The sequence below is a fragment of the Tenrec ecaudatus genome, chromosome 2 (genome assembly GCF_050624435.1).
Source record: "Tenrec ecaudatus isolate mTenEca1 chromosome 2, mTenEca1.hap1, whole genome shotgun sequence".
NCBI lineage: Eukaryota > Metazoa > Chordata > Mammalia > Afrosoricida > Tenrecidae > Tenrec > Tenrec ecaudatus.
In genome coordinates, this window is record NC_134531.1 from 154089900 (window position 1) to 154114536 (window position 24637).

General features: G+C 36.3%; 1 protein-coding gene and 1 pseudogene across 4 annotated transcripts in view; both read left to right on the forward strand.

Annotated features, from left to right (window-relative positions):
• The window catches only part of RBM27 (RNA binding motif protein 27), an 83656-nt gene that overhangs the window by 52591 nt on the left and 6428 nt on the right, over positions 1-24637 (forward strand). For 2 of the 4 annotated variants that reach the window (XM_075541768.1, XM_075541770.1), the window contains 10 exons: positions 2035-2179; positions 4052-4205; positions 9879-10175; positions 14396-14536; positions 16783-16848; positions 17665-17784; positions 21140-21214; positions 21423-21584; positions 22398-22502; positions 22626-22817. In XM_075541768.1, coding sequence (XP_075397883.1) covers positions 2035-2179; positions 4052-4205; positions 9879-10175; positions 14396-14536; positions 16783-16848; positions 17665-17784; positions 21140-21214; positions 21423-21584; positions 22398-22502; positions 22626-22817 — 1457 coding nt within the window. The remainder of the gene's footprint in view (positions 1-2034; positions 2180-4051; positions 4206-9878; positions 10176-14395; positions 14537-16782; positions 16849-17664; positions 17785-21139; positions 21215-21422; positions 21585-22397; positions 22503-22625; positions 22818-24637) is intronic. The other 2 variants (XM_075541769.1, XM_075541771.1) reach the window with 1 other exon arrangement.
• Positions 20374-20790, forward strand: LOC142441049 (small nuclear ribonucleoprotein Sm D2 pseudogene; annotated as a pseudogene).

Sequence of the window (24637 nt, forward strand, 5' to 3'; positions counted from 1 at the left end):
CTTAACGATTTTAAGTCTTCCTTCCATCATTAACTTGGTCTGTTTATACACTTACACATGGCAATCCATAGGTGATCTCAGAAGGCAGGTAGCGTGACTACCACAGTCGTGCTGTGTCACCCTGGGCAAGCCATTTAAACTCTATAGTTCTATCTCCTCCTTTTGTTTTAAAGCACTTCAAGAAAGAACACCACCAGGCAATGCCAAGTGGCAAGGATAAGCTGCCTTGGTTTAGATAATGTTGTCTCAAATTCTGGAATACTGTAGGTAATAATCACAAGCATTGTTGTTCTTCCTTCTCTTAGGCTTATGAAAATATAAGCCTTAAAAACTTTGGTGTCATGTTTCTATTTTATTAGTTTATAGGCAAGATCTAAACATAACTACTGAACTAGTTGCTGTTGAAATAATGAGTTGTAAGAAATTTCATCATAATTTCCTTGACTGCACAGAATAAACTGGAATGTAACATCTCCGACACACATTCTTTTTATTTGTTTATCTATTTAATCATTTTATTGGGGGCTCATACAACTCATCGCTATCCATATATACATCCATTGTGTCAAGCACATTTGTACATTTGTTGCCATCATCATTCTCAAAACATTTGCTTTCTGCTTGAGCCCTTGGTTTTAGCTACTCATTTTTCCCCTCCCTCCCTGTTCCCTCCTCCCTCATGAACCCTTGATAATTTATAAGTTATTATTGTTTTGTCATATTTGACACTTTCCGATATCTCCCTTCACCCACTTTTCTGTTGTCCACCCCCCAGGGAGGAAGTTATATAAAGATCCTTGTAATCGATTCCCCCTTTGCACTCCGCCCTCCAGGTATCGCCACTGTCAGCACTGGTCCCGAAGGGATCATCTGTTTTGGATTCCCTGTGTTTCCAGTTCCTGTCTGTACATCCTCTCCCGACCCACATTCTTGCCCCAGCATCTGTCCCTACGTGTATTATTTTTTGCTGCTTTTACTTTTGATGGGGTTTCTGAAGTTAGGAGAAATAACTCAGGCTGTAACAGACATAAGTTTTGTGTTACTGCTTACTTTTTATTTGTTTGTTTAGCATGCCTTCTCTGCCCACAGGTAACCCATTGTAAACTCAATTTCTCATATTTCAGTTTTAACTGTAGTGGAAGGAAGGTGTCAAATACAGTATGGAGTTTTCATTATTCTGTCAACTTTTTAGATGCCAGGCATCTAAAGGAAGTACAATGGACATTTGAGTACCTTCACCTAAATCACCAGCTGTTAACCTCATGGCATATATGGTTATAGACATTTACTCTTGCGAGTATGCACTATTGCTTCGCCTCTACTTGTGTGGGTGTGGGGGTGCTTGTAAAGGCTTTCAGAAAAATTCCACTGTCTTCCAATTCAATTATTATGTATATCATTGCCATCATCAATTCTGCCTCAGGGACTCTAGAGTGGATTTTAATTGCTGTCCTTATAAATACACACATACACATACATGTAAAAAGTCACTTGCAAGTAACATTTTAAACTATTTTCATTTGTTTCGTAGAAACAAATACCATTATCACATGTAAGTAAATTGTAAGTGCATAGTACTTGAGATTCAGTCGATGTGATGAACTTCCTACTGACTCACATCAGGAGACAAATTGTTTTCAAAATGATGTCTCTTTATTATAGTGCTTAATATGAATTTTCCTAAGGTAATAAATGTTGAGCTCTCCATTGGGAAGTACGTTTTTTGTGGAGTGATGCTTTGGCACTCTGAATGATTACCTTATTTTCCAGCAACCTTCCATCAATATTTTTTTTGCATTCATCATTGATCCTTGACCTGTATCAATAATAGAGGTTGCCTTTGACTTACTTTTTAAACTTGGATATTCTGTTAAAGGAGGTGATACTAATGTCTGCTGTTAGGTGTTTCTGAAACGAAAATGATACTAATTGAATGTATTTGGAGTATTTTTTAATTTTTGTATTAAATATTTTAATCATTTGAAACTTCTCAAAAAATGCATTTTTAGTAACGTGAATTTTTGTTTTCCACAGCTGCTAACATTGTCATTCAGACAGAACCACCAGTTCCTGTTTCCATTAATAGCAACATTACCAGAGTAGTTCTTGAACCAGATAGTCGGAAAAGAGCTATGAGTGGTTTGGAAGGACCACTCACCAAGAAACCTTGGCTGGGAAAGTAAGATAATTTCTTAATTAGTAACTTTTAATCAGTATTTTTGTTGTCATTTTATTTTGCATTAGTAAATTCAAAAATAAAAATTGTCATTAATCAGTGTTTTTCAAACCATATGCCTAAAGATATCAAGTTACAGATATCAAGAAGCTAACAGTACGTTTATAATGGAATTCTAATGTATGCCTACCAAATTCTGCACCTTTCCCACTGTTAGAAATTATTGAGACACTGGAAATAAATACCCAAAAAAAGGATCTTAAAAGTCTGTCAAATGGTTATCCAAGGTACTTATCCTTGGTCTCTGACTAGAGCAAGAAAGGAAGAAAGGAAGTTAGGAATTGGAAGAGGATGTGGAATGTGTAGCTATAATTGCATTGCCTTCATGAATAACTGGCCCTTTTCCATAACACCAGAGAACTGGATGGTGCCTGACCGTCTTTACTGAGCCTTTTGATAATAAATTCTAAATCAGCATCTTGACCAAAGAGGGAGAAATGTAGAACAAAATGTCAAATTCTTAAGGACTTTAAACTTTTGGAGACATGAGTGCTAAATAAACCCCTGAAACTAATGCCTTAAGATCATCTATTATTTCTAATCACAAATACGTGCAATTTTGTCTTGAAGCATGGTGTAGCATGGGTAGCAGTCTTCCTGCTGGGTACTCCTATGTGGATGTAGCTGCATGTGGGCTGACCCTCCTGGAGACAGACAGAAGAGCGGTGTCTATTTTGTGGCCCGCGATGCTCTAAAATAAAATGAAAATATAAAAAATTGTTATGAAAAAAGGTGCTTACGGGAGATCGAGGCAATACCGTACACACAATTCCCTCATTACATTTTATTTCAGAGCATGGTGGGCCACAAAAAATTACCTCGGGGACCCCTGTGAAAAGGGTCATTCGTCCCCCGTCCCCCCCGCTCCCAAACGGGTTGCAAATTACAGGTGGAGAACCACTGATCTATACAACTTAAGCCCAAAATATCCCTGACGTCTTTATAAACCCAACCAGCAATTTAGCTTATATAAGAAAATGTCTGCGTTAAGTATTACGCTCTGTTGATAACCATCTAAATAGGTTTCAATTGACAACAAGTAGTAAAAAAAGATTAGACAGGAGTCCTTATGGCCCTAGTTTATATTAATAGGGAAGAACAGCTCAGCAAAGGAAAGGCAAACATGGCTTCACAACTTGAAGACGATGACGGTCGTCACCGAAGGGTACATGTAGACCTGCTTGGACTTGTGTAGGTCTCGCAGCATACTCAATGGCAGCAACAAGCTGTCTACAAAAAGGTACCACTGATAGCCCAGAAAGAAGCCTGGGCACTGACCAAGTCAGGACAGTAGATTAATCTTGTTCTCGGTATAGATACTCTGCTTTTGTCAAAATTAAGAAGTTCTTTACAGTAATGGGAGTAGAAAATGATGACTGTAACTACTATCACCATTATGGTTGCAAGTTTTTTAATGGAAATCTGTTTCTCCTGTGTACATTCTCATAAAACAGACAATAATGTACTTGAAACAAGAAAAAGATGGCGCACCTTTGCAAAAGTTGAAAACACCATAGCATAATGGTACTTTAGTCTTGCTTTAATGTTAGATTCCTTGGTGATTGTGGTAGGTCTTCTCAATATTTAAAAAAATTTTTGTTTGTATTTCTCCTTTTTATAATCATTTTGATCTTTCTCCCTCTGTCTGTAATGTTTTATCACCATACAGTAAGGAGGATGTGAAAATTAGTGATTTCTGTAGCATATTAAGGCATTAAAATATTTAAAAATAATTATTAACTTAAACTCTTTCTGACATCATTGTCAAAGTGTGAGGTGGGAGGATTAATCAAGGTCTATTAATATTTCTTCCAGGCAAGGGAATAACAATCAGAGTAAACCAGGATTTTTGCGAAAGAATCAGTATACGAACACCAAATTAGAAGTGAAGAAAATCCCTCAGGAATTGAATAACATCACTAAGCTCAATGAACACTTCAGCAAGTTTGGAACTATTGTTAACATCCAGGTAAACATGTAGCGATGTTGGGTGCAGAATCTCTTTTCTTTATGGGAACGGAAAGCCATGAGTCAGTGGTGATTCTAATCTTTTCTGCTTAGTGTTGAATCCTTTGCTGTATCGTCAAAGGGTCTTCCGTTGGCTGCATTTGTTCTTGTGATTTCTTTTGTTTCTTCTTTGGAAGAGAAGATTCTCACCTGCTTCGGAATTCTAACAAGGTCACTGAGATTTTTTGGGTAGTCTTTAAAATTGTAATCACATCTGCTGACTTGATTTTTTGTGTTGTGGTGCAATAGTAATTAGTTAAAGGTGGTTCCAGTCTTGGAGAATTTTTGGTAGCATATTATCCAAGATTAGACTGATATTTTTAAATATATGAATTTGTGGATGGATATTACGCTGTGCATGAAGATACCTGGAGGCTAGAATTTTATACTTTGATGTTTGTTAAGTATGTGTGGCTATCCAACCAAAATATAATTTATAAAATTTAGCCCTAGTGATGTAATAGTTAGGCACACTTAGTAATTCAGACCTGCTAATCTGGAATCATTAAGACTCACCAAAAACTTTAGGGCACAGGTCTGCTCTGTCACATGGGTCTTTAGGAGTCAGAATTGCATGATAGCACAATGTTATAACAACATTGTGGAACTTAGTATTTTAATAACTGCAAATATTCTTTTTTTTAAACGGGTCTCTAATATCTGATTATTTTTCAAACACATACATACAGTGGGCAAAGGGACCGTGAGTATTGTGGTTGATAGGGGCGGGAGATGGGAAGCAAGCTGCAGACAAATAGTCAGCACCCCCTTTCCTATAGCTCAGGGACCTGCAAATATTCTATTGAAGATTTTTTAAAGCACATTTTCCCCATTTTTTCAGCCTAGTGCAAAAAGTTGTCCATGTTGAATTGTGCTAAAAATTGGAATTACATCAAATACAAGTGAAATAACGAATCACTCAATTATCTCCACTCAGCAGTAACAACAGTTTTATCTTTGGATGAAAAGACCCACTGTTTTTAATTTAGTTAATGGAAGACTGTACATGTATACATACACACAGTGTCTCAAAATATCTTAACATTTTCAGATAACAAGTGTGATCATACCAAATGTGCCTAAATACTTTTTCCTCTAAAAATTTCATAGGCTATTAAGTAATCTTCCTGATATTTAAAAATCTTTAGGTTACATCATATAGCTAAAACACAATTTATTTAACTAATTTCTGCTATTGGAAACATATTGTTGCTGTTCTATAAAAGCAATACTGTAATGACTTATGGGTTGACCTTTTATTATTTTTTAAAAATTGTTTTATTGGCATATAATTTACATATCATATTAGTTTTTTATATAAACACTTTTATTTGGACATCATCCAAATATATAATTCAGTAGTTCACACATAGCCAGAAGAGTTGTTCATTCATTATCACAATCAATTTTAGAACTTTATTTTTTATGACATTGCTGGATTAAAGGGTATACTAATATTTTTGTTCTTTTAATATTGTGACATCATTTGTTATAGAATACATCATTTGTTTAATTCATTTTTACATAATTATGTAAAATTCATGTTTTCCATTTTTATCTGAGCAGCCATCACTACTATGCATTTCCTTTTATAGTTGTTATTTTTAAGTACCTTTCATAGAAATTCACCATCCCTTAAAACCAAGCCAACTCATAGTGACCCCTGTGGGATTTTGAGGCAGTCACTGTTCATGGGAGTAGAATTCTCTTGCAGAGCTGCTAGTGTTTTCAGACTGCTGGCCATGCAGATGGTACCATCTCTTCATCAAACAATAATGCTGTTCCCCCCTGCATCCCACTCCTTGTAAACACTAACCAATTGCCATTGAAATTAATCCAACTCATGGTGAACCACTTGTGTTAGAATAGAACTGAACCGGGTCAAACCAGTTCATGTGTAGCCAGAGAAACAAAATTGGAACGGACCTGAGTTTTAAAAGTCTGGGAAAAGCAGAGCAACAGTCAGAATGGGGAAATTGTGGGTCATAAATCTGAGGAGACATGAAAGAAGTGTAGTGAGCCTGATGAGAAAGTTGCATTATTGCCAGGCTCTGGAGAGAGCAACACACGTTCAAAGTAATGTAGTGCACTGCTGTCTTTGAGCGGGGCAGTGTGGTCTCTGACTCTGCTGATCAAGAAATTTAATTACTATGGAATACACATGCTGTCCTTGTTTTCAAAGAGGGATCTTAGGTGTATAGCAGGGCTTCAAATGTTAATTATTTTCATTCCAGAAATTGTTCCAGCTCACCCACTTTATTATCATTAATACTTTACACATTATTTTTAATTGGGTAGGGCTTATATATCATCCTTTTTGCATTCAACGATATAAACAACTTATCTAACCACTCAGTGACTTGTCTTGCATGCAGGCCTCCATTCACCCCCCTCCCCCCCCCTCCTCAATTCTTAGTTTTTTTTGACCCATTTCCCTCTTCTGGGATATTATCTTCCCCGTATTAACACCTGGCAGCCATCTGTCCTGTATAACAGTGGTCTCAATATTGCCCTTTTATGATTTGACCAATTTGCTCAGCATAGTGCGCATGCCATAAGATGTTTCATAGTTTCAACTATAATTCTTTAATGATCCATAGTATTCCATTGTGTATTTGTACCAAAGTTTCTCCATTTCTCTACCAGTGGGCATTTAAGCTGCTTTGATCTTTTTACTATTGTGAGTAGTGCTACCAGGAACATGGTTACGCATATATCTGTTGGTTTTGTGTTCCTTCTTTTATGTATCAAGTAGGAAGATTGCTGGGTTATTTGGTATTCTGTCCTATTCCCAATTGTTTGAAGTGTCATGCTGCTTGCACAGTCTCTGTGCTGTTTTACAGTCCCACCGGTAGTGTCTGCGGGCGTTGTTGAACTTTTCTATTGATTTTCAGGTAAGGTAGCATCTCGTTTTGGTTTGTGTCTCTGAAGTGGGTAGTGATCACAAGTATTTCTCTGTTGGCTGCCTGCATGTCTTTTTTGATGAACTGTCTGCTCTTATCCTCTGCCCATTTGGATTATTCATCTTTTTCTTTTTGAGGTATTGAAGTTTTCTATAGATTTTAGAAATTGGCCTTTTATTTGATAAGCCATTGCCAATTTCCTCCCAGTCTGGGTTTTCATTAATGTTTTGGGGCACGGGAACTCGTAAGTGCCTTGTTTTTAGGAGGCCACATATTTTTTCTTCGGTGTGCACGGGAATCTAGTGTGTTTATGCTCTGTATTAGGCTTACCCCTATTTTCTCATTGATGATTTTATGGTCTTACATTTAGGCCTGTAATCCATCAGAAATTCATTTTTCATATGGAGTGAGGTATGGACTGTCTCATTCTTCTGTAAATAGGAACACAATTTTGCCAGCACCGTTGGGTAAAGTGTCTATTTTTCTTCTCCATTTAATGTGTTCTGGCCCTTTGTAAAAAATCACTTGTGGAAGGATTTATTTTGGGGTTTTCTATTCGATTCCATTGGTCCATGTATCTTTTGTTGTATCAGTACCAGGCTCTTTTGACTACTGTGGTTCTAAGAGTAGGTTTTGAGGTTGGGAAGTGCTGGCTCACTCACATTTTATAAATTCAGATTTTGTCTGGCTTTGCTTTGTCAGGCAAGAAGAATTCATTCAGGGACTTGGTTTTTAGTTCCTGATTTTTTTTTAGAACCAGATTGTCAGGCCTTTCCTTTAACTGCATCTGGGTAGATTTCAACCCCTAACCTCTAGTTTAGGAGTGGAGCATGTTAACCCTAAGAGACTTCTCACTCCCTCAAAGAACCATAGTAGCACAGTGGTTATGCATTGGCCTGTGATCTAAAAGGTCAGCAGTTCAAAAACCACCAGCCATTTCATGGAAGAAAGACAGAACTTTCTACTCCTGCAAAGAGTTAGTCTCAGAAATTCACAGGCACAGTTCTATCTTGTGCACTTAGGGTCATTATGAGTCAGCATTGACTGAATAGATAGCAGTGAGATGGAATGAGATAGAGAAGAGGCCCTCTGGCAACATATAAGGGTGTACTAATTTTAAGACCTTTGATTTGAACTACCGTATATACTTGTGTATAAGCTGAGGTTTCCCAGCACATTCTTTATGCAGTTTTTGTGGTAAAATTAGGTGCCTTGATATTCAGGTTGGTTTATATTCAAGTATCTATAGTAAGTTCTCAGGCGAGTTCTACAGCAATCTACTTAATACTCCCAAATAAAATCATTGAAATGCCATGACATGACAATTTTGATTTACTAAAAATGTTTTTTAAATATAAGAAAAATATATACTTGTTTTAATTTGCATTTTAAAATAGTTTCATTGGCATATAATGCGATGGTATTTATATATCATGAAGTGTAATAGTCCAGTTATATTAAAGTAGGAAGAGTTGTGGAATCATCACCACAATAAATCTCAGACCATTTTTTTATACTTATTGTTGTTAGCTCCCCAGTTTCCCCCCACATCCCCTGCCATTTCTGTAGGTAATTATTAATCCATTAATGTCTATATAGATTCACTTATCCTGAATTGCTTTGGTAGAAAAACATACTAAAAAATCCTCTAACAATGACAAAATTAAACAGAAAAAGAAACCTCACTCAAGAGAAAGCAGAAAATGTTAAAACTCAAAACAACTTTAAAATGGATCAGAAGGGAGACCAAATGGTGTTGTATTTTAACCTAACTGTGTCCTCCAGTATCCACTTTCCAGTGCTCTTTATCTGATAGCAAGGCTGTTCACATCCCTGGACTAGGATTAGAAGGGATTCACTGGAGGCTCACTCCATGTGGGGACCTGAACATGCTTTGGGGGCTTTCACTGTCATCCACAGATTTTCTGCATACCAGGTATTCAGAATTGAAGCTCTGACACTGTTCCCTTCTTTGGATTTGGATTTTATTATTTACAATCCTTGGATCACACAGGCTCTTGTGCTTCCTTTATGGGAATTCAGTTTACATCAACCTCACTTAGATGGCTGGCCTTTAACACCCAGGTTGCTATTCTTTCTGATAATAATTTGCACTTTTAATTGCTAGCTAGATTCTTCTTTAATTTATGTAGACCATTTTCAGTTCTTTTGGATTTATCTGTTATCGGTGTTCCCTTTTCTGAGGCATTTATTTCCTATTGTTGATAATATTTTTAACCAAATGTTGGCCTGCTATGTATATTAAGAATCTACTGTCTTTCCATATGGCCTTTTTTGTTGGTTTGTTTTAATACAGCATGTTTCGACTGAAATATGAAAGTTTAATAAAATATATTACCTTTTGCCTGCACATCTCACTTTTTTCCATTGGGCTTTGTGACTTTTGTTTGTTGGATATTGTAAAACATTCTTCTCAGGAATTTGATGTATAAGTAAGATAACCAGGAGAGTATAAAAAAGCCAAATAAAGATATGACCTATTTCCCAAGTATTTAAAAATGCTGTATGAATTATGTATTAGATTATTTTTTCCTTTTCTCATGTATAGTTTTTAAATATGCATGTTGTCTTTTAATGAAGTAAAAATGAATTACAAAGGATTCGCAATAGATTATAATAGAATGTTTTCTATTTGTGTTGTCATTAATTTATTTGCATTTAATTATTCGTTAATTTCTGTGTTTTTTGTTTTACGATTTTTTTTCTTAAAGGTTGCTTTTAAGGGTGATCCAGAAGCAGCCCTCATTCAATATCTCACCAATGAGGAGGCCAGGAAAGCCATTTCTAGCACAGAAGCAGTTCTAAATAACCGATTCATTCGAGTTTTATGGCATAGAGAAAACAACGAGCAGCCAACACTGCAGTCCTCAACACAGCTGCTCCTCCAACAGCAGCAAACACTTAGTCATCTCTCACAGCAGCACCATCACCTGCCACAGCACCTTCACCAACAGCAGGTGTTGGTGGCCCAGTCCCCTCCTTCAACAGTGCATGGAGGCATACAGAAGGTAAGCTACCTGTTCACAGGGAATTAAAGGACACTCAGTCCCACCCTCCAGATCAGATTAGCAAACATTTGAGACGGAAGAGAAAGTCCTGTCCCTCACAACAATTTAAAAATTATTCGAGAACCATAAATATATTTTTAAAACAAGTAAAGTCACTGTTATCTGAATAATATTTTAAAATTTTATAAGTGAAACTACAAGTTTTATTTTCAATTTCAGTTGTACTTTAGAGCTACAAATGTACCAAAAGAGCCACAAATAGCTCAATAGCCACAATCTGCCAATCCCTGCTCTAGATCATTTCTCAATTCCAGCTCCTTAAGTTTTCCTGCATCAGGCTCGTCAGTCTGCAGATTAGCAATTGATCTCCTGGGAACTTAATAGAAATGTAGATCTTTCCTTTTCCTCTCAGTCTATTGAATTAGACACATTGGGGTTGGGCCCAATAATCTGTTTTGACAAGGACTGTTATACATTAAACTCACTTTTTGGGTCTAGATTCCTGGGCCTCACTTTCTTAAAACTAAAGAATAGATCTTAATGTATAGGGCTCTTAAATATACATGCTTAATAAATCCGACCTCCTTATTCACACTGAAGGTTGGTAACTTCCTCACCGAGCAACTACAAATCTTAAACTTCTTCCTGATTTTGTACCTTGATGTCCGTTCTTTAATTCACCCATTCATTCTGCTCTTTCTCATGTGGAAAAATTTTATACGTTTTAAAATTGGAATAGAAAACCTCACACAAATGGAAACTTTTGTCTGTTGTATTCATTCTCTCCCTAGTATGTAAAATAATGCCGGGCACATACTGCTCAAAACATACATAAATGAATGAGTTAAGGAAAGAACAAACTCACCATATACTCAGGTACTTGATGATAAAATTTTCACCTAGTAGGTGTTCTTTTGTTTGAGAACCGTTATGGCTCAATGATAGAATTCTCATCTTCTGTGCAGGGCACCCAGCTTCGGTTTCTGGCCAGTGCACTTCCAGGTCAGCCACCATTTGTTTGCCAATCTATGCTTGCCTGTTGCTGAAATGCTGAACTCATTTCAGCAGAGCTCTCACACTAAGACAAGGAAGAAATGTCTGACAGGTTGTGTTAGTCCGGGTACACTAGAGAAACAAATCCAGGGAGACATTCATATGTGTATAAGAAGAGCTTCATATCCAAGAGCAGTTGAATGTTGAGAAAACATCCCAGCCCAGTTCAGATCAAATCCCTAAATCCAATAATAGCCCATATGTTCGATACCAATCTATAAGTCCTCTTCAGACTCACGGAACACATGCATTGACACCGAATGCAGGAAGATCACAGACCAATGGGTAGAAGGTCTTGTGGATTCAGTGGCGGTGTAAGCATCTCAGCACTGCCAGGGGTCTCCACATGGCTCCTCTGGCTCCAGAGCTCTAGCGTAGCTCCATGTGTCTTGTCAACGGAAATGTCTCGTTGGGAATGAGTGTGTGTCCAAATGAGGCCATCAAGGTGCCACCTACTTGAAAGGCTGTACACCCCTTCACTCATAACGCTCTCAAATTGACAACAGATTATGTAACTACCACACAGGTCACTTTAAAAAATTCAATCCATGAAAACTATAGATCATAGTAATCTTATGTCTTGTGTGTGGTTTGCAACAACTTGGTGATCAATTTGACAGCAGCTAATAATAAGGGGTTTTTTTTTGTTTAGAATGAATATATTTGGACTTTTTTTTTTAAAGGAATTTCTTACAGTATATAGTCTGGTTTCATTTATCATCTTACTCATTTTTGTCTAAACCTGAACCCATTATATCTCATTTCATGTTAGAGCCCACAAACTCCTATATGTTGGCTCAGAAGTATAGGAAAGAGTGCCACTGTCCCTTCTGTGATCTATTATGCTGTGCTTTGTTAATATAGCTCAAAATTGAATCATCATTTTGGGTGGCTTTGTCACACTGTTATTCATACTAAGCTGTTAAAACCCTCAAGTATTTTTGAACAATACTAATTGAAGGCACTATTTTGAAAATCATTAGCAATTTTGTCTATATGAGTATGTGCTTATATATAAGCATGTATATGTTTTGCTGTGATACTCAGGCATTTAAGAAATATAATAACACCTGTATACTCACTACTCTTAAAATATTAAACTCTACAGAAGGCCTCTCTTCCCCTTTCCATTTTCTTATCTTTCTCCCCAGGGTAATCACTATCCTAAATTTATGTTTTAAAGCATGCTTTTGGTGAAACAGGGCACATAATAAAATTGGTCTTTATTGTTTTAGTTTTTTGCTATGATAAAAATACGTATAGCAAAACATTTGCTATTTCAATATTTTTTGTCTATACAGTCACATTCATTGTATTCAACTATTGCTTCTGGATTTTTCCATCATCTAGAGCCAACAATGAACTTTAGATTGCACCTTTTTAAAATTTTTTAGTATTTCAGATAAGTAGGATTATACAAAATTTGTCCTTTTGTTACTGACATTTTGCTCAGCATCATATTTTCAAGGTTCATCTATGTCCTAGCATTTGCCAGGACTTTGTTTCTTCTATGGCTGAGTAATATTCTGTTATATGTATATGCTACATGTTGTTAATCCATTCATCTGTTGATTGCATTTAGCTTGTCTCTACCTTTTGACTCTTACGGATAATGCTGCAGTGAACATTGATATATAAGTATCTGTTTCTTGCTTTCAGTTCTCCTAGGTCAGTACTTAGGAGTGGAATTGCTGGATAATATCACAGCCCTGCTTGTAGCTTTTTGAGAAGCAGTCACACTGTTTTGCACGGCAGTGACACTTGCTGTACATTTTTGCATACAGTGGATGAGTTTCGATGTTCAGCTTCTGGATTTTTGTTTTTTTATAGATCAGTGCCAACCTATTGTTATACATTTTCAGTTTTGATTCACATTTTTAAAATTAATTAAATTTCCTTAGTTTACATTTCTTTTATCTTTCATATGCTTGTCGACCATATAGTGTATTTTATAAAAATATTTTTGTTGGCATATACTTAACATACAATTTAATTGTTCACTTGTATTAAGATTTGTGCAATCACCACCGTCAACCTGAGTACATTTTCTTATAGTACTCGCATGCACTGTCCCCTCATCCTACCCTGCCATGCCCCTGGGCAATTGTCAGTCCAGGCACTATTTCTGTCGGTCAACCTGTCCTGGATTTCTTACAAAACACAAACAGGAAGCAAACAAACAATAAAAAAAATAGTAACAGTGACTAGACTAAACATAGAAAAACCTCAGTCAAAAAGAAAGCAGAAAATAATTAAAAAATTAAACAACTTTAAAATGGGTCAAAAGAGAGATTTAAGAGGAGTCCATGTAGACAATGTTTGGAAACTGAGCAGTTGTACAATTCTGCTGGACATGATTGAACTATGGAATGATATATAAGAAAGGGAAATCAAAACATAAAAGAAAGGGAAATCAAATAATAAGTTATTACATTTTAAACTTAGCAACTTAACTTTGCCTGTCATAATTGACTTTACAATGCTCTCTGTTAGCAAGGCTGTTGATATCACTGCACTGTAGTCAGAGGGAATTCCATGTGTGTGTTTCCTGCTTGGTAACATGTATTCAAGTCCTTTGCAGCCCTCCTCCCCTCTCCTTTTTAAAAAAAAATCTGGTTGCTTTTTGATTTTCAGATATGAGTTGTTCATATATTTTAGACATTAAACACTGAATCTGATAGGTGGGTCCCCAAAACTTTCCCTAAAGTGATAGGTTGTCTTTTCATTTTGCTTATCAAAAGGTTTTGATTGTTGAGATACAATAGGTTTCATCCATATTGTGTATGTTTTTGTGATGTCATATATAAGAATCCAGTTTCAAAACCTATATCCCAAAACATTATTCTTGTTTCATCGAAAAAAAGTTGTAGTTTCTTGCATTTAGATTTTTTAAATTAATTTTTATTTAATTTTCATAAATAGATGAAGTATAGATCCAGCTTCATTCTTCTGCCTGTGAAAACCTAGATGTGCCAGCACCATTTGCTAAACAGTCTATGTTTTCCATTGAATGAATTTAGCATTTGTGATGAAATTTAAATGATTACAGAGATAGGCATTTACTTAAAGACTCTTAGTTCCATTTCATTGGTCTGTGTCTCATTAATATTCATTTCTACCTGTGTTTTTTAAAGTTTACTACATAAGTACTTATTTTGTATGCACAGATGGTGAACAAGCCACAGACATCCGGTGCTTATGTCCTTAATAAAGTTCCTGTTAAACATCGTCTTGGGCATGCAGGTGGGAACCAGAGTGAGGCAGCTCGCTTGTTGAATCAGTCTGGTGGTGCTGGAGAGGACTGCCAGGTACGCACTTCTGTGAGCGCTCCACTTAATGACAGTCCAGACTTGGCAACATCTTGCTTCCTCAGTGGAAATAAATGTGATAGATGGCCTGTATAAGACTGGTAGAAACTCCCTAATTTCTTTTTGTCCACTAGGAATTTTCTAGTTAAATTTGTTTTTTCTATTAGATATATGCTAATAAGTAGATACCTTTATTAGTCTTTATTTTTCTGTGTAGGAAAATTAATAGCTCTAAATTGAAACATAAATAAGTAATGATTCTGTCATAATTGAAAGTCTAAATTTGAAATATGTTTGAGATACTTTCTATTGCCTTCAGAAGTGTGATTCTTAACAGGTTCATTATTTCAGAGAGAAAGGAAACCATGAAAAAAGAATACTGGAGATGGAGGAGGGTTAGCGTTAACAGACATTTTAAAATACTGTAAGGTCTCTATAATTGCAATTTGATTTTGGCACTTGAATAGAAAGATCAATGGAACGGAATTTTAAAAATTCAAGAATCAGTTACAAATAGGAATTTATTTTAGGCTAACCCAGTAATCACAACAGTGTGGAAAACATGGGCTTTCTGATAAGTGGAATTAGGGTACCTGGATGACCACACGAAAAACATATTCCATCATACTTAAGGCTAAATACCGAATGGACTAGAGCTTTAGCCGCTGCTGCTGCTGCTGCTGCTGCTGCTGCTGCTGCTAGGTGCACTTGACTAGGTCCTGCCCAGCCCTTCACCACTCTCAAAATTGCTAGATGAGCCCATTGTTTTAGCCACTGTCAGCCCATCTCATGAAAGGTCTTCCTCTCTTCGATGACCTGCTGTACCAAGTTTGTTGTCCTTTACTAGTGACTGGTCTCTTGTGGCAACATCTCCGAAAAGGTTGCACTGCCCTTGCTTCTAAGGGGGATTCTGGTTATATTTTGTCCAGGCAGATTGTGGTTAGGAAGTTCTGACTGAAGTTGGCTACCTCGTGTTAGCTGAGGATCAGCTAATGTATAACACATATAAATATATTTATGTGTGTTAAATACATATATGTGTTTACTACTACTTCCTACAAAGGAAACAGCTCAGAAATATGTAGTTCAGAGATTAAAAATGTTTATGCTAATGTAAACAAGCCGTACTTAGCACATAAGATGTGCTCAATAAATTGTATCTTGTCATTTTTTACACTTTAAAAATACAATGGTAATATTAACATGACAAAGCTCCAACTCGGGAGCCTTTTCACAATATTAGGGGCATTTCTCTATGTAATTAAGGTAGTTTGACTTTGAGGACAAATATGTAAATTGAAAGAAAGGTTTACATTTGGAGGTATAAATTCCATAATTAATTTTTTTCCTAATTTTCTTTAGCATTATTTCCTGCATATATTTAAAGTCAGTGGAGGGGAGTGGAGGTTGGGGCGGGGGTTAGAAACAAAGGAAGCAAAAGAGCAGACTGCATTAGAGATGATTTGAACCAGAGGGACTATAGAGCCTACCACCCTGTTCCTCTGTGTATTAAAGAAGAGATTAGCTGGCATGTCATCTGATCAATTCATATTCCTGAGGAGGAATCTAAATGCTAAAGTAGCACAATGAGACTGGCCACCACTCAGTTGCTTGCAAAGTCAGATCTGCCTGCCATTTGTTTTTGTTTAATTGTACACTCATGACACTAATTTTGATTATAATTACCAAGTGTTGTAATTCTCTGAAGAGTTTCCAGTTACTGGAAATAAGGATTCTTATTTGTTACTTCATTTTTGCAGAGTTAATTTATGACTACCCTGTAGCCAAGACCACAAGGAGCATAGCTGAAATGAAACATGTTGAGTAGACTATTTCGTAAGGAAGAATGCACACAGTGAAAATCATGGGGCACTTCTGAGGGTGCTTTAAGATGACTGGTTTTAGTATTTGGCCTTGTGTTTTGTTTTGATTTTAAAGTTTTATTCTTCAGATTTAGAAATGTGAGGTTTTTAATAACTGTAAAAGAAATCCAGTTACTTCTAATGATCAATTAACAGAATGTAATGGCATATTAGCTAAACAGAACTTGTGCTTATGTGCCATAATAAATTGTCTGTTAGTAAAAACATACATTTTAGGGCACAACATTGTATCACAAATTACGATAGGGATATTTGGCAAGTGTTTAACCAAACTAGAGAATTTTGAGTAGCTGATTCTTTTAAATGCAGCACCTAAAAATTTAACGACTCTGTGCATTTTTTAAATGACCTTGTGTTTCATAGAAATGCTGCTTTATTGCTGCAGAGGTCAAAGTTCAAGGCTCAAGAGGTACAGGAGAGAATACAAAGGTAGCTTTAAGAAACTTGTTTTGTTTATGTATAAAAAAGGCAAAGTGTATAAAAGTTAATCTACAAACCAAGAACAAAAGTGGCATGCACACATTATATACAAGCATCTTTAAAACATTCACATTTTCAAATGTATAGCCAAAAGGAACTGAAAATCACCACTAAATCTTTTTTAAGGAAGGTAATTTTTAATGAAAATGTAAGTTAAGAGGAATGCTTCTGTGATTTGTATGTCTTAGTAAGTCTTAACGTGGAAAAAAGGAAGACCTATATAGAATCTAAAGCTGTCATTACTACAGAAATTAGTCACCTAATAGTTACTTAGGACTTTGTATGGTTTGAATATTTTTGTTTTTGTCCTTATTCAGTCATTATTATGCAGTACTCTCCCTGTCATGGGCACAGGGTGGCCTTATTTGACTGATGTTGATATTCTGTAAAACTGGCAGCATAAGGCTTAGCTCTAATTGCCAGGCCAACTCCTGGGTGGCAGAGGCAGTTTGTGTGAATGTGTGTGTGTGTGTGCGTGTGTGTGTGTGTGTGTGTGTGTGTGTGTGTGTTTCTCACAGTTAAAAAATATATATATATAAAATATGCAGTTGCATTCAGAAATAAAATGTTGCTGGAAATGGACAAATCTTTGTTACTTGTTTTGGGTGATAATGCAATTGAATTTATGTATAAGAGCTAGTCTTTTTATAAATGAGATTTATAATGTAAAAAGAAAATTTACTCCTAAAGTAGAAATATGTGCAGTGTTTCTAAGTATTTCAAAGCATTTCTGAGATTTAATTTAATCATATTTACACGTTTCAGATATTTTCCACACCAAGTCATCCAAAAATGATTTACAGCTCCTCAAACTTAAAAACATCTTCTAAACTTTGTACAAGCTCTAAATCACATGATGTTCAAGAAGTACTTAAAAAGAAACAGGTAATAACTTTGTGTTCAGATTGTAAAATTATGGAATGATGATGATGATTTTTTTTAATGTTTTTTTCCCCTTCCAAAAGAGACATAGATACTTTTACTTGAGTATTTCTTTTCCCTTTTAATTCCTTTTTAAGTTATATAATGTTTCACAAAGTAAATTATTCATGCAGTTATGATTCAGATGTGTTTCATTATCATTTTAGATTTAAACCAACAAAGCTTCTATTTATTTATTTATTTATTTATTTATTTTAGAGACAGAACCATCCAGGTTTATTCTCCAGACAGGCAGAAAACTTCTTTTTTTAAAATAAAATAGATATTCATATAATTTCCAAATAAAGATTTAATTACTGTATGTGGTAGTTACCTAATCTGGTGTCAATTTAAGGATTAAGAGTGTAGGGGTGAAGTCTAGGCTGTCATTCTGGAGATAGCCAATGAGACTTCCGTTTGAGCATAGCCTTCTGAGAATTATGGGAAATCTGGTACGTCCTCCTTGGAGACAGAAGACACCTTTGTCTCTCTGCTACTCCCTGAGAAACATGGCAGAAGACAAACCACAAGGACACAGCCAGACCTCAGAAGCCAGAGAAGCCACAGAGAGACCCCTGTCAGCACTGAGCTGCTTACAATGCCACTGGACACTAATTGCAACGCCACTGGACCCAAAGATTTGCTACCCACTGGCTTGTGATTGTACTGCGTTTGGCTTCATTGCATGTGTTTCGTGAGTCTGAAGAGGACTTTAAAAATTGGTATTTGATATATGGGCTAATATCAGACTTATGGCCTTGGACTGGACTGTGTTGGGATGTTATTTTTTTTCAGTTCCTCTTGTATATAAACCTCTCTCTTATATACATAGGCAGGTTTATGAATTTGTTTCTCTGGTCTACCCAGACTCATACAATGTATATATTCAAGTGTAAGATGACCTGAATATCAGCTAAAGCACCTAATTTTACCACAAAACTGCATTAAAATGTGCTGGAAAATTTGGCTTATAGACGAGCATATACAATTGAGAATTGAGGAGGCAGATTTTTTTTTTCTGGCCCCAACGCTGCAGGTTTCTTACAGAGCTACATCTTAAAATTGTAAACTTCAAACTTCAGAAATTAGAATTTGACTTAATACATTCTGAAGTGTATTCACAAAGGCATTTACTCATTGCTGTCAAATCAATATTGACTCATAGTGAACCTAGAGGACAGGGTAGAAACTGCCCCTGTGAGTTTCCTGGACAATTTTAACTCCTTATGGGAGTAGAAAGGTCTGTCTTTTTCCTGAGGAAGGGCTAGGTTTTTGAACAGCCAATCTTGAAGATAGCAGCTCTACTCAAAACCACTACGCTGCCAGAGCTCCACAAAGGTATTTTAGTTATTTAAATAAATATGAGGATGTTATAAAGTATTGCTGCTATGGTTCTAGTTCATAAATACATAAATCATTCTAAGCAAAACATGGTGTAAACATATCTCTGATCTGTAGATGGCTGTAGATAAGTTCTCTCCATAGTACTACTTGTCTTAGCCTCATTAGGGTGCCTTTAAAAAGAAACAACAACATTTTATTCTGGGGAAAAATTAATTTGAGGTCAAAGCTAATATCAAATTTTTAACAAAATTCAAATGAAAATCATCTTAATGAAGCCTTGCAACAAGTTTACAGGAATGAAGAAACTAGCTGCGGAAACAGGTGGAATCATAGATCATAGAATTACCATTGATGCAATGGCTAGTGAAGTTTGGATCACATTTTTTCAATTTTAAGCTAATATGTTGAAACATTGATGCATCATCATACTTGTGGCTCGATGGATGCCAAAACTTTGCATAAATGTCAGCTAGCTCAAAGAGCTAATCTTTTCACCAGTCTTTTAAAGCAAGATCACAACTAATAAGGATGATTTTTATAGGATAAATCATAACCAGAGGCAAGTCTTGGATTTACAAGTATGATCCAGAGAGCAATATCCAATCAAAACCATTGGCTTTTGAGATCTGGGGTAGTGTATATTATCAGAGATAATTAAATCCAAGGCAGAGGGGTCAACTCAGAAGGCTGTATGACTCGTTGGGCACTCCAAAGGGATAATCTTGGTAGGTTTCTTTCAGAGGACACATAGGACAACCATGGGAATTTTTTATGAAGGTGTTTTAAGAAAAGTGAAAGTACCACTGGTCAGAAAAAGGCCAGGAAAGTTCTTCAAAGGATCCCCCCCCCCCCATCTTGACAATGCCACATGATAGTTCTTTGGTGGTCACAAGGGCTATACCACGAGAATTTCATTGGGAAACCAGACTCATCTACTCTACAGCCTTATTTTGCCCCCTTCATACCTCTTTTTGTTCCCCAAACTCAACATTGAAAAAGAACATCATTTACATCTCTTTAAGGTGCTGAAACGGTCCTTTTGATGTGGGGTAAATCCGAGTACAGAATGTTTCAGAGAGAGGGGTAAAGAGATGAAAACACTGCCTTCAGAAGTGTGTAGGCCTAGATAAAAAATATCAAGAATCAGAAAAGGCAGCAGCAACGCGGAGAAGACGGGGTTGATGGGAGAACGCAGCTAAGCTAAGCACCATGAGCCTCCTCAACAAGCCCAAGAGCGAGATGACCCGGAGGAACTGCAGAAGCGGGAGGAGGAGGAGTTCAACACGGGGCCCCTCTCCGTGCTCACGCAGTCGGTCAAGAACAACACCCAGGTGCTCATCAACCGCCGCAACAACAAGAAGCTTCTGGGTCGCGTGAAGGCCTTCGACAGGCACTGCAGCATGGTGCCGGAGAACGTGAAGGAGATGTGGACTGAGGTCCCCAAGAGCGGCAAGGGCAAGAAGAAGTCCAAGCCCGTCAACAAAGACCGCTACATCTCCAAGATGTTCCTGCGAGGTGACTCCGCCATCGTGGTGCTGCGGAACCCACTTATCGCTGGCAAATAGGGCCGCACCGCCACGCCGGGAAGCCCTGCCCCGCATCTCCCGAAGAATAAATGCCCAGTGTTTGTTGTAAAATATATATATATATATATAAAGAATCAGTCACTTCACATTTTGATGTTTTTGTAATAATAATACAAATTTCTATGATTTTTATAGAGATGCTTTTTACATATCCTCAGAAACCCTACAGATAGGGCTAATGGCTGCTTAATATTTTAAATACCTAAAAAATAACTGTCATAAGTAAATGTACACTCTATTATCCTGGAAGCATTGGTTAAAATATGGTAACAATTTTCATATCTCATTTCAGAAAAAAATTAGATCTGCTTAGATAGCATTTCCCCAAAATACATGAATGGAGACTATAGTAGTTTTATGTTATGACTCTTCTTTACTTATTCTTATAGGAAGCAATGAAACTTCAACAAGACATGAGGAAAAAGAGGCAAGAAATGTTAGAAAAACAAATAGAATGCCAAAAGGTAAGTCATGATCTCACTGTTGAGTTTCTGGGTTTGATACATAAACATTGTATAACTATAGAAATAGATATAAAATCATCACATAATGAAATTATATATAATATATGTAATATAAATGTAAATAAGTAACTTTAATAGTAATGTTTTAACCCTCATTTTTATTAAAACACATTAAGCATAATTTTACTTTTTACTGTAAATTTTATAGGTGTTAATATCTAAACTAGAAAAAAACAAAAACATGAAACCAGAGGAAAGAGCAAATATAATGAAGACTTTGAAGGAACTTGCAGAAAAGATCTCACAATTGAAAGATGAATTAAAAACATCTGCAGTCTCCACACCATCTAAAGTCAAGACAAAGACAGAGGTATCCATTTGTATTTTTCATTCAGCATCAGAGTTCTTGTACATCTGTTATGTGCTTGTCACTGTGAAAGCACAGTGACACCCTAATGTGCAAAGAGTCTAATTGGAAGATAAGTAACAGGTATGGTTCCAATGTCTACTGCTCTAGAGGTCAATTTTACATTAGTTTCCAGGCCTTTGGGATCTGGGATAATTTTGCCAGATGCATAGGATATAAATTACATGATATATGATAAGGTGTTTATTACATTTGAAATTATGGTTTGATCAGTATAAGCATGTAAAATGTTTCAAGAATGCTTCTTTATAATATCATAAACGTGTTATTTTATTTAAAAATTTCCCCAAATGTAGAACAGTTGTACATTTAAACATTAAAGAGTACAAAAGAAAAAACTCAATCATGCTTGTCAGAAAACTAAAGACTGACTAAATATTTGTGACCAGACGGAAGAATGACAGCATTTACAAGGTTTAAATTAGAAAGTAACTGTTAACCTTTAAGTATTAATGAATTTTTACTTTGTAATTTATCTTCATTATACTATATTTATGATGCATTTTCATGTGAATTTATTCTCAGCTTGCCTTAATTGATTTTCAGACCGTCTTAGTGTTTGGTAATGCTTTTTATTTTCCTCTGATTTAACTATATTCTCTACATGTTTGTAAAATTACTTCCCTATATCATGCATTTCTTCTGTCACTTGTATTTTTCTAAAAGGTAGTGTAGGTCATTCCATAAATATACTGTTTTGAGTAAAATCTTAGAAGTTCTCTACAATACCGATTCTGACTGTTGATCTTTCTGAAGGCCCAGAAAGAGCTATTGGATACTGAACTGGACCTCCACAAGAGGCTATCTTCTGGAGAAGACACAACAGAGCTACGGAAAAAACTCAGTCAGTTACAAGTGGAGGTGAGACATAAGAGGAGTTTACTGAAATACCACATTTAAACTGAACCACTGCTTTGTTTTCCTCTATTTTCCACTGGTTAGTCTAGTAATGTGTATTACATTCTATTACTTTTTGCTCTTCAGGCTGCACGATTAGGTATCTTACCTGTGGGACGAGGAAAGACCATGTCCTCTCAAGGTCGAGGAAGAGGCCGAGGCCGTGGGGGAAGAGGAAGAGCCTCATTAAATCACATGGTCGTGGACCACCGCCCCAAAACACTAGCAGTTGGGGGATTCAGTGAGGAGGAGAAAGATGAATTACTTCAGCATTTCTCAGTAAGTTTTGTAAAGTAACAAATGCTGACTCTAAAAACTCTGTATGCAGCACAATTCTTGGCAGCAGTCTGAATACATGGCAGATGTTTTATGGATTAGAAATTTTAGTTGTAAAAACACGGGTATTAGCAAGTATTTATTAATTTATTTAAAGGTCAAGAAGCAGCTCTTGTCTAGTAATTCCATAATACTCCACATAAAATACATTTGTAACGACAGGTTGCTCCAGAGCGACATTTGATTTTTGTTTCTAGGATTATTTCATGGCTTATTCCAAAGTGTTATTTGTAGTGCAATACATGAAAATAATCTAGAAGGGATTTAGTCGGAACATGTTTAGTTGTATCCTGTATACAGAGGTGATCCCTTGCTTTTAGACAGACATGCAAACAGAGTGCTGCTGCAGGTACCTGTCTTATTTTATGCATATGTAGGCTTTCGCTGCCATAGCTCCTCTATCATTTCTGCACCTCCTTGTAAAAACCACTAACAGCTTGGAGGGTACTTGCATTTGGCTCATGAATTGTAGTTTGCTGGTCCTTGTATATGTTAAAGGAGCTCTCACAGTGAGTTAAGCACTGGCCTGCTGAACAAAAGACCAGGAGTTAATACCCACCAGCCACTCCATGGGAGAAAGATGAGGCAGTGTGCTTCTGTAAAGATTTGCATTCTCTGAAAGCCTTTGGAGAAATTCTACTCTCTCCTGTAGAAGTGCTATGAGTTGAAATTTACTTCGTAGCAGTGGGTTTGATTTTGGTTTTGTATATGTTTAAAAAATATTTTATGTATTAAATATTTAACTGAAATATAACATGTATAGAAGGTGATTATATAATGCATGAATCATAAATAGAATTTTCTATAGTTTTGGAGGTGAAAGTTCTACCATGAACTATCAATGCAGAATTTTATGTATTTTGAAGGGAAAAAATATTTTATTTCAGAGACCTTTGGGAAGAATTCCCTTAAAGTCTTAACAGTGTCTACAAAGTATAAGCTGACATGTTAAGTAAGGCAAGTAGATCCTTGCTTAAGGGGACAGACAGTATAAGGTTTAAGGGTATAATCCTTTATCCATGATTAAAGGGAGATGTGGCTAAATTTCAATGGGAAAAATTATCGTAGATGTTTGAATTACTTGGACTATATTTTGAGGGATTTTTTTGTTTGTTTGTTTAATTAACCAAGATTTTTGCCTGTGGCAGTTTGTTTTAGGTTTTGTAATCAGTGATTTAGGGTTATTTTTATGATTATGAAGATACTTCTTAAGATATATTTGACTATAAGTAATAGATTAAAGGACTTGCAAAATATGGGCATGAGAAAGCCTTGTTAACTAGAGAGGTTTTAGACTCCAGTAACTCCGTCACTCTGGAGGTGCTGTCAGGTCATTGCTGGACTACAGTCTGTAAGGTCAGCAGGTCAGACCAACCAGCTGCACTTGAAGAGAAAGATGGGACTCTGCGCCCCTCAAGATTTAATCAAACCTCAGAAACTTTACATAGGGTGGCTATGAGTCAATTTTTGATGGTAATGGATTTAGTTGATTTTATAATTTAGTAGTTCTTAGTAACAGCCACACAGGTGTTTTCTGTTTTGCTTCTGGTATTCTAACATAGAAAGTAGCCCTGGTGGAACTGGTCGCAATGATCAACATATAACACCCACCCTGTCTGAGGAGGACGAACAACAGAAACATAGGTGAAGGGAGACAGCAGATGGTGTGAGGTAATTTATCAAGGATCATTAGAGTGGGAGGGTGGGGGAAGGACAAAAGAGCTGATATCAAGGGCTCAAGTAGTAAGAAAATGTACAAATGT